A 13,746-nucleotide genomic window follows, 5' to 3' on the forward strand; every position below is an offset into this window, starting at 1 on the left:
AAAAGGAGAGGGAAATGAAATAAGTACGTGCAAGTCAAAAAAATTTTGAGGCGGTCTGACGAACAGACCAGATGAAGTCACGGGCGAGTCTAGGCTGTTTCAGGAATCTGCCCTATCCGGTTGGTGCAGTTACAGCGTCACAGTTGTGCTATTATTATTATTTAGTTTAAGAATACATATGCAAGGCGCGTTTGTTATCAATCAGAGTCAATCGTGCAATCCCGTGGCCATCTCTATGGGCCCTAGTGATTATGGCGAGGCTCTTCCCCCTGCGCTAATCGCTGATACTTGACAGCCTCGCGCAACACCATTCCCTCATTCAGCTGCGCAGTCTCTTTCCGGAACATCTCCTGCCACGGTGTCCGACTCTGTGGATTATCGTATCCTCCTCGTATTGCCAATTCCTCCCTCCGCTGTCGCAACTCATACTCCGACACCGACAAAATGTCCACGCGGCGCTGATTTAGATCGACACGCAGCCGGTCGCCGTCACGCAGCAGTGCCAGATTTCCTCCGGCGGCAGCCTCGGGACTGGCGTTGAGAATCGACGGTGACCCCGAGGTTCCCGATTGTCGTCCATCCCCGATACATGGCAGTGAGTGTACACCCTGTCGCAATAGACGACCTGGTGGATGCATGTTGACCACTTCTGCGGCACCGGGATAGCCCAGGGGTCCTGCGCCACGCATGACAAGGATGCTATATTCGTTGATCGGGGTAGAGGGGTCTTCGAGGCGGTGGTGGTAATCCTCAGGACCGTCGAAGACGACTACGGTCCCTTCGAAGGCATTCGGATCGTTCGGGTTCTCAAGGAATTTCTCGCGGAATTCTTGCGAGATAACGCAAGTTTTCATGATTGCTGAGTCGAACAGGTTACCCTGCAGATGCACGAAGCCTGCATCAGCGACCAGAGGATCCTTGTAGGCGCGGATCATGCGCCGGTCCCAGCTGTGCCGACCGCGCACGTTATCAGTGACTGTGCGACCATTGCAGGTCAGCACATCGGCGTGCAACTTGCCTGCGTCCAGTAACTCGGCCATGATAGCGGGGAGACCTCCTGCGCGATAGTATTCTTCGCCCAGCAGCTCGCCTGCAGGCTGCATGTTGAGTAGCAGCGGGATATGGAAGCCAAGTCGATCCCAGTCGTCTAGCGATATATCGATTCCGATATGTTTTGCGATCGCATTGATATGGATTGGTGCGTTGGTGCTGCCGCCAATGGCCGTGTTGACGACGATGGTGTTCTCGAAGGCCTGGCGGGTCATGATGTCGCTGGGTTTGCGGTCTGCGTGGACCATCTCAACGATCCGTAGACCGGTTTCGTAGGCGCATTGCGCTCTTTCGCGATATGGTGCTGGGATTGCAGCTGACTCGGGAAGCGCCATTCCCAGTGCTTCAGCCAGCGCATTCATGGTCGATGCTGTTCCCATGGTGTTGCAATGGCCAACTGATGGTGCACTGTTCGAGTTAGCATACATCTCATACAGCTCGACGCTGGACGCGCAGCACACATACCCTCTGGAAACATAATCGATAAACTCCTCCTTGTTGATCTCCCCAGCAGCATACATCTCCCTCCCCTTCCAAAGTACCATGCCGGACCCGGCCAGTTCACTCTTCACGTAGCCATTCATCATAGGCCCAACATTCAGACAAATCGCCGGGATGTTCTACCCAATTAGACATCAACCTCAAATCCCTTGCATATATCCCCACAAAGAAAGAAGAAGAAGAAAAGAAAAAAACTCACCACAGTCCCCGCCGCCATCAAAGCCGCCGGTGTCGTCTTATCACACCCTGTCAACAACACAACTCCATCCAACGGATACCCATACAACAACTCCACAAGTCCCAAATACATCAAATTTCGATCCAAGCAAGCCGTCGGTCGTCTCGTACTCTCCTGAATCGGATGCGTCGGAAACTCCATCGCAATACCCCCCGCACTCCGAATCCCCTCTCTCACCCGCTTCGCCAGTTCCAAATGGTACCGGTTACAAGGGCTCAGGTCGGAACCGGACTGCGCGATTCCGATTACGGGTTTGTTAGAGGACATGAGTTCGTCGCGGGTCATGCCGTAGTTGAGGTAGCGCTCGATGTAGAGGGCTGTCATGCCCGGGTTGTCGTCATTGTCGAACCATTGGGCGGAGCGGAGACGTTTTGTTGGGGTTACAGAGGCTTGTTTCGTCACGGAGGCTAGGGTCTTTTCGAGGTCGCGGGTGCGTTGGCGCAGGGCGAGGAGTTCGGATTCGCAGTCTTCGATGTTGATGGGGGTGTTGATATTGCTGCAGGAGCAGCCTTCGCAGGACGTTTTAGTTGCGCATGTCATTTTGACCGCGCTTTAATATGAAGGGAAGGAAAAGAAAGTCAAGTACAATGCAATTGAACGCTCGAAATCGATTATCAAAGAAGAAAGGCGCAAGTGAGATTAAATATGGCGTCCTCGCAGTCGGACAGTCTCCGGACACAACCCGACGTACAATGGTTGAACCGAGACAAGGAGACCAAATTGAGGGATTTACTCTGCAGATACAAGAAAGCAGTCAATCACAATCTGACAAAAACCAAGCAGAAAAAAGGAACCCGAAGCCACAACAGCCTGAAATGCCCCGATTCCCCCACATGATCTTCCCCACGCCGGAGTTTACCCGCATAACCGGCAGAATCGGATTCGGTCCGGAAACTAATAAGCCGGGCTTGTAAAGGTACTCCGGCATGTCTAGATCCGACTCTTCAAATTGACGTCTTCAAATGGCAACCCCAGATACCTCCACATGTAATGGAATCGATCGCTCCCAAAGAACGGTTCCTCCTGTCCTTGTGCATTTCTCACCCAGAACCACGGACACCCGAAAGCACCCTGCTCTTTCACGACTTTCTCCGTGACGGCTGTCAAATCTGCTTTAATTTCGGGATTGGACGCTCCGGTGAGAATCTCTTGGACTTTCTGCTCAGGGAAGACGCGGCGGAGTGCTGTGGTGAGATGCTCAGGCTTCGAAATGTCGAGTTGGCGCTTCCACATGGTCTCAAAGCAGGCGAGGTAGGCGGCTTCGTAGTCGGATTTGGATGTTGATTTTTTGATATAGGTTAGTGCTCGCTGGGGCTATCAGTTTGTGTTAGCCGTTGATCTGGTACCTAAGGAAATCGCCGAATACCAGAAGAGAGAGAATTGGAAACCACGGGGGAACCTCGAATTGATTTCCGAAATACTCCTGCGCTCGCTTGCCGTCATACTTGGCGTATTCGGCTTTGGCAGGGAGAGTCCACGGGGGTTTATTACCACTCCCTACATTAATTCCTCCCAGAAAGATGGGAACGAACCTACTTGGTTAGAAATCCCGTGTTAGACGGCTTGGGGATAACAACGTACTCAATTTCCACCCCCAAGTCCGCTAAAGCAGCAGCGTTCTTCTGTAGGTAGCTAAATGCATGGTAGCTGTACGGCGAGACGCAATCGAGATAGCACGTAATCTTCTTGTCCATTTTGTATATGTAGAGAGATGAAGAGGATCGCTCAGGATATGTCGGGGGTTTTCTTTTCTTATTACTTCAGGTGCCGATGCGGACGACTGATATGCCGAGGCATTGTCGGAGATTGATAAGATAAGATCTTACCTACTACGTTGTAACTATTACTGCTGGAGGTTGTAGATGTGGAATATCGAATAACTCTATGTCTGTATACGCTCAATAAAGCACATTTTACCGCTCGATGGACTAACCGAGTATCGCGGAATGCCGAGGTATACATACTCAAATGGCCGAGCTCGGGTCGGCTTCCAGAAACTCGATTCCTGAGGTTTCATTCTCCATTCACGAATGCAATTGGAAACATAAAAAGGGCTCACAATCAAAACGAGTAATCCGTGTTATACAAGTTCGATCTGCCTATACGAATAACCTCCTGGAGATTCTGTAAAATCGCAGACGGGTCTGTTTCGAGTGCTGACGAGTATGCATCTGGAGACTCGTTCAAGTCAATATCCCCTGAGCGCAATTCATACGACTCATTTTCAACATTTGTATCCGATAAAATATCATCCGGCATTGGACGTGAAATTGCAGTCATCCGATTCTGACTGGTCCTTGCCAGAAGCTGAAGTACAACCCTGCTCTGCGGGAGAACGACCTGTCGAAGTCTCGATCTTTGAAACGATCGAGGTCCGTTGCTCGTGTCATTTATCTCCCCCAAAGAGCGACGGCGACAGTCGTCTACTGCTGCTATCAACAGCCGGTCAAAATGTGCTGAAGTGGCGGTGGCCTGGAATAGCTCTAGCATCATCCTGGCGATGGGCCATGTCTGCGATAACACTTCTAGCATTTCGAGGTTCGCATCGAGTTTAAGTCTAATTGCGTGTAAGAGTGAAGGCATTGATGCTTCCATTTGATGTTGTAAGGTTACGAAGGAGACGACCGCGTGGCAGATTCTAATCACTGTTAGTTCGACCTGAATACTAATGGCACAAGGATACTCTACGGACATGAATGAAGGAGCATATTGGAGTTGCCCATGAGAGTATAGAGTCTCTAGAATTGATATGACGGTTGATGCAGCATGGAATGATGATTTCTGGGCGTTATTAGAGGATCCCGGTTCCTGCAGCAGCTGCAATTGGCATACAATCGTGCTAGATACCATTTAGCATGCCGTCCTTCAATTGTCGATGAGGATAGACTCAAACCCACTAGAATGTAGAAAATAAAACACCTGACAAGAACGTATGCCTGGATTGTCTCCATTGCAGCTCTAAAGGACAGGACGCAAGCCATTCACTCAATCCCAGTTCGCACTGAGCAGCTTCAGCGCGTCTATTGTCTTGCGTCGATCTCGCCGATAGCTTGAGACATAACCCTAGGTCCATAAGCTGACAGAGCTTGACATATTCAATGAAAAATCGAGCTTGGGCCATGTCGCATGGGTACTCGATCTGCAATCGCTCATCGCGCTCGATGAAGTCACTTTCAGTCAGCGGATCTACGGTGAAATCACTCAAATCAATATGTAGTGGCCGGCCAAAAGCGGCTGCTACAGATCGATCACGTGTATATAGCGTCCACCAGATCCGTTTTCGCAGGCTTCTCTCTGAATGATTGAGATCCGTATATCTCTCCCTATGCTATGGTCAGAAATCATTAATAAAATCGGGAGAGAGACTACTAGCTTATCATTCATTCCATATGCTTGTGCCAAAGCAGTCCCGAGTCGACTCCAGTAGAAAATACCACACTCTGTAAGGTCTGGTTTGGTCAGTATCAATCCCCTAAGTCTCTAAGTCTCATGAAAAAGAAATACCATCAGGACCGTCCCAGTACATCCCCAATAGTATCACAGCCTGTAGAATAGTCACCGGGTCCTTCTCATACCCCGCATTATAAAGCGCCTTCGTCTTCTTGTGGAACACGCGGGGGGTGGAGATACTCCGGCCATCTGAGCTCTGCTGATTCGTTGTGAACCTGGCAGCCACCATAAAAATTGCCTGAAGTAGCAGAATCGGCGGACCTATTCCATTCGGGCTGTGATATTTGCGCATAAATTCTTGTCTGTTGACCACAGGTAGGATTGGTGCTATCCACTCAAAGAAGATCTTAACCAGTGTATCGCAGACATCTCTTGGTGGAAGACTAAACGCCTCCCTTCGCTTGAGGATATCCAGTTCGAGGGGATCAAAATCAGCCGGATGTGGTGGAATTACTGGTTGTGCCATTGAGAATGGTTCGAATCGTAGGTTGGAGAGTGGTAGTATTAAAGTTATGTTGTGACGGAGGCGATATCACATGACTTCCCTTCTATAGAGGATAATTCAGGGTATCTATTTGAGAGGATATACTAGACATTTACTGGCGTCCACTATTTTCTATCTAACTTCCCATATAAACCGGATCCTGAAAACATGAAACAAACCCCTTTTTTCTCATCCAATAACGCATATATTGGCATAAGTGTCATTAAACCCAGAAACAGCAAATAAAACGCCGGTAATGCCAGAGAGGAGTTAAAAAAGCTTATCAAGATACCAAGCACAATCACTGCGTCGCGCACTGGGCCGTCGTCGGCTCGTCATCTTCGTCGTCTTCCCAGGCAGATCCCCCTTGAGGATCGTTGCTACCAAACTGTTCCATGTTCCCCTTAGGGTCATAGTCGACATCATCCACGGGGTTAGCCTCAATGCGCGGCCCCGGCTTGGGAAGCATCTCCCGGAGCTTCTCCAACACAGCCGGACTGGGGCTCCACTTGCCATCTGGGAATTGAACATTGACTACCAGGTACAGATCTCCGCGGGAGTCGCTACGCTTGATCGGCATACCTTCTCCGGGGACCTTGAGGACCTGGCCGGGCGAAAGAACAGTACCCGGGGTCTTGGGGTGACTGATTTCAATACCGCGGCCGTCGAGGTGCTTGACCACCACACGAGAGAAGCCCGTCAGTGCCTCGGCCAAGGTCACGTCGATGGTGGTGGTCAGATCAGCTCCGGCACGTTGGAAGGTCGGGTGTTCGGATTCGACAATGTGGAAGATGATATCACCTGGTTCCTGGTCGGGCTTCTGGTCTGCCTCGCCTTCCAAGATGATCTTGTCTCCCTCTCTGTTCAGAGTTAGTGCTGATCAACCTTTGCTTGATGCAAGTGCTACTCACCTGGCACCACGAGGGATCCAGATCTCCAGCATCTTCTTCTCTTCCGTCGTCTTTTTCCCCTTACATTTCTTGCACTTATCCTTGGGGCTGAAGTAGCTGCCCTCTCCACTGCAAGTGGTACAAGGCACCGATGACTGCGTAAGGAATCCACCCATCTGTTGCAACACCTCTCTGAAGCCTACCCAGCATTAGCAAGATTTCTCTGTACTCACAAATAGAGCAACGTACCGTGTCCATCGCATGTGCCGCACTTTTTCGCCGTCGCCCTCTCCTTTCCACCCTTCCCATGACACAAACTACAAAGGACGTTCTTCGTGCTCGCAAACCGCACCGTCTTGCCCTTATACAGGTCCTCCAAGCTCACTTCGTACTTCTGCTCCTCATTCGGCGTCCGTCTCGGCTTCTGGCGCGCTCCTCCCGGCATACCTCCCATGCCACCCATCCCGGGCATACCACCCATTCCGCCCATACCCCCCATACCGAACATCTGCTCAAGGATATCGTCCAAGTCGGGGCCGGCTCCCATACCGGGTTCACCGGAGCCATTAAATGCGGACATGCCGTGGGTATCGTAGAGGTGTCGCTTGTCGTCATCGTAAAGGATGTCGTAGGCTTCTTGAACGGCTTTGAATTTAACTTCTGCTTCTTCACGCTCGGCTTCGGGGACTTTGTCGGGGTGGCTGGCGAGGGCAGACTGTTGAGTTCAGTCAGATATCACCTTGTATGACTTTATTGTCAATCTTCTTACCTTGCGATAGGCCTTCCGGACGTCTTCCTTGCTTGCGTCGCGGGTGATGCTTAGGACCTCTGCGCAGTTGATTAGCGTCACTGTCACCGTCGGTCAGTATATGGGATTTACCGTAGAGGTCGATTTCTTCAGCCACTAGACAATATAAGGTCAGTCAAAACAACAAAATCTAGGCCCGCGCGAATGGGCAATCACATACTGGTTAGCGCGGGGAAAGCCCAAGCTCAACAAACTACCACAACCAGGATGAACCTCAGAACGCAGAAGAAACTGAACTTCTCCAGGAACAGAGAATCACAGGGAAAATAAGAAACGGAGACAAAACAGCAAAAAGGAAAACGGTGCTGGGAGGAGTGGTTGTTTCTCGTCGGGCCCCGAGATTTTTATTTTTAATTTCTTATTTTTTCCGCCTTTTTCTGCTGATCCTCCACATTTCTATCGGACTTCAACCTCCCCTCCTCCCTCAATTGAACTTGTATATTATTGTATATTATCTCTCTGAAATCCTCATGAGACGTCCCTCCCCCGGCCTATTTGTGCGCCACTCATGGGTCTGCACTGGGTGCAGAGCCAGAGCCAGCTACTCCTCTGCCGCGAATCTCAGCAAATCCAAGAACCTCCCGCAGACGCCCGCCAGGACTCGTTTTGCGCCGTCGCCTACGGGATATCTTCATCTGGGTTCTCTGCGGACTGCGTTGTTCAACTACCTTCTTGCGAAACGGACCGGGGGACAGTTTCTGCTGCGGATTGAGGATACGGATCAGGTATGCGGCCCGGAGCTGCGGAGGGAATTGGGATACTGACGTGCTGTGTTGTAGAAACGGACGGTTCCCGATGCCGAACAGCGGTTATATGAGGATTTACAGTGGGCTGGGTTGAATTGGGATGAGGGTTGGTCCCTGCTCAATGTTGGCGCAGTGAAATGAAGTATACTAACGCGGAGGACAGGTCCGACGGTTGGAGGTCCCTATGGTCCTTATAGACAGGTGAGACTTAATTCAGAGTCATTGTGGGACAGTGCTGATATTTTTATGCCATGTTCAGTCTGAACGAACCGCTATTTACCGTACCCGCGCCCACGACCTAGTCTCCAACGGCCATGCCTACCGCTGCTTCTGCACCTCAGAACGACTCGACTCCCTCGCCAGACACCGCAACGCTGCTGGTCTATCCGCAGGATACGATAGACAATGCGCTGACATCTCTCCAGCTGAATCCGAAGAGCGAGCGCACAAGGGCGAGACACATGTGGTTCGATTGCGGGCAAATGATTACCCCATGTTCAACGACCTAGTCTACGGCAAGACAGGACAGAACCGCCCAAAGAGCAAATTGAATATGATCGAGCGTGTCTGGGATGACCCGATCTTGGTCAAGTCTGATGGACACCCGACGTATCACCTTGCGAATGTGGTGGATGACCACCTTATGGACATTACCCATGTCATCCGCGGCACGGAATGGATGCCCTCTACGCCTATGCACGTCGCGCTGTACAATGCCTTCAACTGGACGCCTCCGAGCTTTGGCCACGTTCCTCTACTAGTCGACAAGGCTGGACAAAAACTCAGCAAGCGGAATGCCGATATCGACCTGTCATCTTTCAAAGACAAGCAGGGCCTCTTCCCAGAGACGCTGGTCAACTTTGCTGCGCTCCTGGGCTGGTCTCATACCGAGAAGTCGGACATCTTTAACCTTGAAGAATTGGAGCAAATCGTACGCCCCCTTCCCTCGCATACAGTTTCAACCGGCAATACTAACTGATCAGTTCAACCTAAAAATCACCCGCGGCAACACCACCGTCGCCTTCGAGAAACTCTGGTTCCTCCAAAAAGCACACGCCCAACGAGCCGCCGCAAGCAACAACCTTGCTTTCCAAGACATGATAACCCGCCTCTCCAACCTCGTCCAAGAGACCATACCTACCGCCCAATTGTATGCCTCACCCCAACCAACCTCAACCCACACTCACTAACAAAAATCAGAAAACCAATCCTCCAATCCCGCAATATTCCCGACTACATAATCCCGATCCTCCACGCCGACGCAAAATCCTACACCACAGCCCCTGAATTCCTACAACGCAACGCAACATTCTTCACAACAACTCTAACCAGACAACCCTACATCCCAACGCCCGCCAACGAAAAAGAACCAATCCCAATGAACGCTCTGCATACCGCTGCCGCAGCGTTATCCCTCGTCCCAGACTCGCACTGGACAGTCGACACGCACCGCGCGAATATCTCTTCATATGATGGGTGTAATGCTGTCCCTGCCCCTCCAAACAAAGAACAGCCGCAACCCAAGGATGCTGAGAAAGCACGCGTTGCAGCCGATAAGCGTTTCAAGAAGGAATTGTATCATTACCTGCGGTGGGCGCTTTCGGGTGGTGCCCCTGGGCCGGGGATTCCGGAGACGATGGCGATTTTGGGCCGTCAGGAGTCTGTGAAGAGGTTAGATGAGGGGAGGAAATTGACTATGAAGTTAGCGGAGGGAGAAGGGGTTGAAAAGGGCGAAGGTTCTGATGGAAATAATCAGGATAAGGCGTGGATGGGGTCTCTTGCGCCGAGGTAAGCTCGTATACTACCTTAAATGGGTGTATATTTGTACAATAGAATAAATAGATCATTGACATGTCTCATCTACGATTCAATGCTGTTTGAGGCTACTTCACGCAGTGGACGAAAGCAAACAAACCAGAATTCCATAAAGTAGAAGTACGCTGCGCTGATATCTAAACAAATAAAAACGTAATATGCCGTCCCATTCATACAATGGAAAATACTCAAAACCAGAAGAGCACCCTGAAAAAAAGGAGAGAAAAATAACTGAACAGACAAAGGCCAACCCAAACATACAAAAGAATAATGCAAAAAAGCCAGGAAGTCCCTCTATTACCTGCCGGTCCCATACTGTTGCAATGAAACGGCTGAGAAACAGGTAGTTCGCATACATAGTATTATATGGAGCGCGCCATTCTGTACAATTAGCTGAGGGACAGCATATGATCGCTAATGAAAAGAATTTTTTTGCCAGAGGAAGAGATAAAAGGAAAGGGTAACGCTTGCTTGCAGTCGTCCGGGTTGGAGCAGTTGAGCCTGCATAGCTCAAGGATGTCAAATCCGATTAATAGCGGTCAAGGTCAATCATGAGAGTCGTCATTATTGTGAGTGATCTCGTGGTCGTAAACTCTATAACTTGGAAGAAAGACGAGCAATCAATAAGGCTCCATATCGTCGGTCCACTCATCATCCGCTCGAAGCATATGGCTGTCATAAGCGGCAACGGGTTCATCTGGACTGACACTTCTAATGCCCTTTGCCTTCTTACTAGCCAGCTCTTCAGGGGCGAAGCGCTTCCCATGGGCAGCACGAAGCTTGGCATAATACACCTCGCTGGCATCCGGCTCAGACTCCGACCCGTCATCATCGAACGTCTCCCAATTTTCTGAGCCACCAGAGTTTCCGGTGATGACTGTCGACGAGTTGGAAACTTGTCTAGGTGCCGGTGGAGGAGGTGCGTGCGAGAGATAAGGGTTTGGTCGAGGGTATCCTTGCATGGATGAGTTAAGGGACAGTGATGAGTGAGTAGAATGAGTAGAATGAGAGAAGCCCGTTGACCTTTGAGACTGGGACAAGCTAGAGGAACTGATAAAAGAATGCTGGTTGGGGTCGTAGTCATCTGGACTGACTGGCCGCACAAGGCTGTTTGACAGCGCACTATTACAGCGCGGAGGTTCGAATAGACTACCTCCGTCATCACGGTTTCCAGCAGTCAATGCCCTCATCCTCGGTGGTGGCATCCTAGTTGACGCGAATTTGCTGTTCAACGTGCTCGAGGAATAGTTACCTGGGCCTACTCGGGGTGTGTTGTTGCCCTGGGGCATGTTGCTAAGAGGCACACGAGCAGGGATCTTGGAGGGCGACTTGGCGCCAGCACCTCGCACCGCTCCGATGGTATTGTATTTCGGTTGGCCGCCAGTTGGTGTCTTCGTGGCAGACCGCGGGGGAGGTGGCCCTCTCATAGAGCTTCCGGGACGAGACATCGGCTGGTTTGCCATTGAACTGGCCGGGCGAGATGGCGGTTGCGGTCGTGCGCTTGCCCTGGAAGCACTTGGTGGCGGTCCAGAAGGCGTCTTCGAACGCGGCGGTGGTTGCTTCGCAGGAGCTGGCGCAAGTTCATCGAGATAGCTTTCCCCATGGACAAGGAAGGGTCGCCCATATTCACCCTCGAACATCTCCAGCTCTTTCCTCAAGTCTGCTTCCACCTTGGGCAGTTCCTTTGCGATCCGCTTGCGCATCTTCTCTTCACGCAACAACTTGCCCGGATCACGTCTCTCCCCCTTGTTTCCGCGAGCCATCAAGCGGGAGGCATCCTGACTTGAAGCTTGCAATGCATCGCGTTCTTGTAGCAGACTGCGATGCTTATCGATAAGTTGTAGAATAGGGGCACGCTGTTGCTTCAAAGCCTCCAATCGCGAGATTTCAGCCTCGTGAGCCTCCAAGAGGGCATCGCTAGAAACATCAGAGAAAGCGGGCGTGAAATCGAGCATCTCCTCTTCCGAGAAGTAAAGACTGTCCCAGAGTTCCTGCAGTCGACAACGAGCATCTTCGATGAAAAGGTGAAGATTCTGACTCTTGAGTTCATTGAGACGGTCCAGTTCCTCTTCGAACTCGTTGATTGTTCTAAGACCGCAGCCGCGGTTTGCATTCAGGAAAGCTTTCCGGTCAGCCTGTTCAACGCCGAAGCGGTCCCAGAGGCTATCCACCGCGGTGCGCAGTTCGTTCAGTCTGCGCTCGCGGCTTCGCTTCTCATCCAGGAGCTTCTCGCGTTTTCCAGTCAAGCTGGACAAGTCGGACTCGTGCAGGCCCAGCTGTTCAGGAGAGTCGCGATAGAACTTCAAAATATTAGAATCGGTTTGCGCTTGGGGAGTTCCGAGCTCAGCCCAGAGCTTAATGATTTCCTCGCAGCTAGTCTGAACAAATTCAAGCCGCCGGTGGTATTCTTCGTAAACTCTCGTAAATTCATTATCCAATGCAGTAACATAAGTCGGGGAAAGGTCGAAGCTAGGAGGAACGGAGGATCCGGGAGCTGTTGGAGGGAGTTCAATGGAGACAAACGACGGTTCGAGATGGGACGCGTACGATTCGAGGGCCTCGACCAGTTCTGCTGCTCTTAGCACTCATCCCCCGGGGCATGATCCAGAATCACTTACTTTTGACCTGCTCGAAGCGTTCTGCGTGCAGCTTGCTGATAGCATTATGCTTCTCGCGCAAAGACACCAGACAGCGGTTGAGTGGATACGTGACTTGCAGCTCATCACGATCCAAGTGGAACTGCCCATTGGCCCTTTCATCCGCCAGTGACCGTTCCATTTGTTGCATCGCGGTTATCAGGCTGTATGCCTCTTCTTCCATTTCCGCTTTCTCACTGTCACGGTCTTAGCAGCAAGTTCGGACGTTTCGCGCGTCATAAGTAACTTACTTATCCACAAGCTTGAGGTGATTATTTAACGTATCCGACAAAGCATTGAATAGCTGCACCACTGTTAGTTTCGAATCTTGCAACACACGCACCAACGCAGAAAGTCGCGATAACCTACCTCTGCCTCGCGCGAGTCGCGCTCATGGCCCGGAACTCCAATATCGTCGAAGACACCATGCAGCTGAGAGACAATATTGTTGACCTGAGTGGTCAAGTAACTCGTATCGACGGTCATTTTGCGTTATTACGTCCCCAAGACAAGGGGGAGGGGTGTAGTAGAACGAGCGTTGGTTGTGTGTCGTTTTCTCGCGATTACCCCCGGGTATCTTTGTCAAGATAGAATAAAGCCCCAGTCGAGGGCTCAATAACTTCGTCTTTCAATTGGCGACAGTCGCCTGGCAGTCCAACCGCGACGAGGAAGCGAAGGATGGAACCAAAACAGGGCGGGGGATCGAAGTCACGGAGCGCGCGCGCAAGAAATCCGAAAACCAACACACAGTGCAGCGGAGTAATGTTCCCACCTGCAGCGGTGTATGTGAGTGAGACCGGAAACAGCCGGCGCAAATCATGCAAGGAAGAAAGGCGAAGAAAGTGGGATCGAAGTGATAGACAGAGAGGAGGTGAGGCTCTGAGGGGAAAAGAGGGAATAATAACCTGCGCACTTGCCGCTTCCGGTCGCTGTTTGGGGGGTTTGGAGGTCGCTGCGGTAACGGCTGAGTCAGCAATGTGACCGCTTGTTTCTGCCGGACTGTGGTCACCGCCTTTATATATCTCGATAACGACTTGGATAGCTTCATTCATCATCATCCACCTATTCGATTGGCTTGATACCCAGGAATACTTTAATAGAAACAGGGAAATACATTCTCTATTACAA

General features: G+C 51.0%; 7 protein-coding genes across 7 annotated transcripts; 2 read left to right on the top strand and 5 right to left on the bottom strand.

Annotated features, from left to right (window-relative positions):
• Nucleotides 1–242: 242 nt before the first annotated feature.
• On the bottom strand, nucleotides 243–2,329 carry ACHE_60367A (IlvD/Edd family dehydratase; the record flags this gene model as incomplete). The annotated part of the gene is made up of 3 exons (XM_043281534.1): nucleotides 243–1,458; nucleotides 1,516–1,670; nucleotides 1,751–2,329. The coding sequence occupies 3 exons, from the start codon at nucleotides 2,327–2,329 to the stop codon at nucleotides 243–245; spliced, it is 1,950 nt and encodes a 649-aa protein (XP_043139003.1).
• A 17-nt stretch (nucleotides 2,330–2,346) lies between these two features.
• ACHE_60368S (uncharacterized protein) lies at nucleotides 2,347–2,703 on the top strand (the record flags this gene model as incomplete). Its single annotated transcript, XM_043281535.1, has 1 exon — nucleotides 2,347–2,703. The coding sequence occupies one exon, from the start codon at nucleotides 2,347–2,349 to the stop codon at nucleotides 2,701–2,703; it is 357 nt and encodes a 118-aa protein (XP_043139004.1).
• A 16-nt stretch (nucleotides 2,704–2,719) lies between these two features.
• Nucleotides 2,720–3,483, bottom strand: ACHE_60369A (putative DSBA family oxidoreductase; the record flags this gene model as incomplete). The annotated part of the gene is made up of 3 exons (XM_043281536.1): nucleotides 2,720–3,103; nucleotides 3,156–3,321; nucleotides 3,371–3,483. The coding sequence occupies 3 exons, from the start codon at nucleotides 3,481–3,483 to the stop codon at nucleotides 2,720–2,722; spliced, it is 663 nt and encodes a 220-aa protein (XP_043139005.1).
• A 367-nt stretch (nucleotides 3,484–3,850) lies between these two features.
• ACHE_60370A (transcription factor domain-containing protein) lies at nucleotides 3,851–5,705 on the bottom strand (the record flags this gene model as incomplete). Its single annotated transcript, XM_043281537.1, has 5 exons — nucleotides 3,851–4,427; nucleotides 4,482–4,628; nucleotides 4,687–5,112; nucleotides 5,163–5,238; nucleotides 5,294–5,705. The coding sequence occupies 5 exons, from the start codon at nucleotides 5,703–5,705 to the stop codon at nucleotides 3,851–3,853; spliced, it is 1,638 nt and encodes a 545-aa protein (XP_043139006.1).
• A 319-nt stretch (nucleotides 5,706–6,024) lies between these two features.
• On the bottom strand, nucleotides 6,025–7,582 carry ACHE_60371A (putative DnaJ domain protein (Mas5); the record flags this gene model as incomplete). Its single annotated transcript, XM_043281538.1, has 6 exons — nucleotides 6,025–6,583; nucleotides 6,635–6,812; nucleotides 6,863–7,328; nucleotides 7,383–7,441; nucleotides 7,494–7,517; nucleotide 7,582. Coding segments are annotated over 6 exons (1,287 nt in total).
• Nucleotides 7,583–7,891: 309 nt separating this feature from the next.
• MSE1 (glutamate--tRNA ligase MSE1) lies at nucleotides 7,892–9,959 on the top strand (the record flags this gene model as incomplete). Its single annotated transcript, XM_043281539.1, has 6 exons — nucleotides 7,892–8,146; nucleotides 8,201–8,273; nucleotides 8,331–8,368; nucleotides 8,427–9,098; nucleotides 9,151–9,317; nucleotides 9,368–9,959. 6 exons carry the CDS (start codon nucleotides 7,892–7,894, stop codon nucleotides 9,957–9,959), a joined length of 1,797 nt encoding a protein of 598 aa, XP_043139008.1.
• Nucleotides 9,960–10,602: 643 nt separating this feature from the next.
• Nucleotides 10,603–13,104, bottom strand: ACHE_60373A (putative microtubule associated protein (Ase1); the record flags this gene model as incomplete). The annotated part of the gene is made up of 4 exons (XM_043281540.1): nucleotides 10,603–12,551; nucleotides 12,601–12,815; nucleotides 12,870–12,922; nucleotides 12,988–13,104. 4 exons carry the CDS (start codon nucleotides 13,102–13,104, stop codon nucleotides 10,603–10,605), a joined length of 2,334 nt encoding a protein of 777 aa, XP_043139009.1.
• Between the last annotated feature and the right edge of the window lie 642 nt (nucleotides 13,105–13,746).

The sequence above is a fragment of the Aspergillus chevalieri genome, chromosome 6, assembly GCF_016861735.1.
Source record: "Aspergillus chevalieri M1 DNA, chromosome 6, nearly complete sequence".
In the NCBI taxonomy this organism is placed as follows: domain Eukaryota; kingdom Fungi; phylum Ascomycota; class Eurotiomycetes; order Eurotiales; family Aspergillaceae; genus Aspergillus; species Aspergillus chevalieri.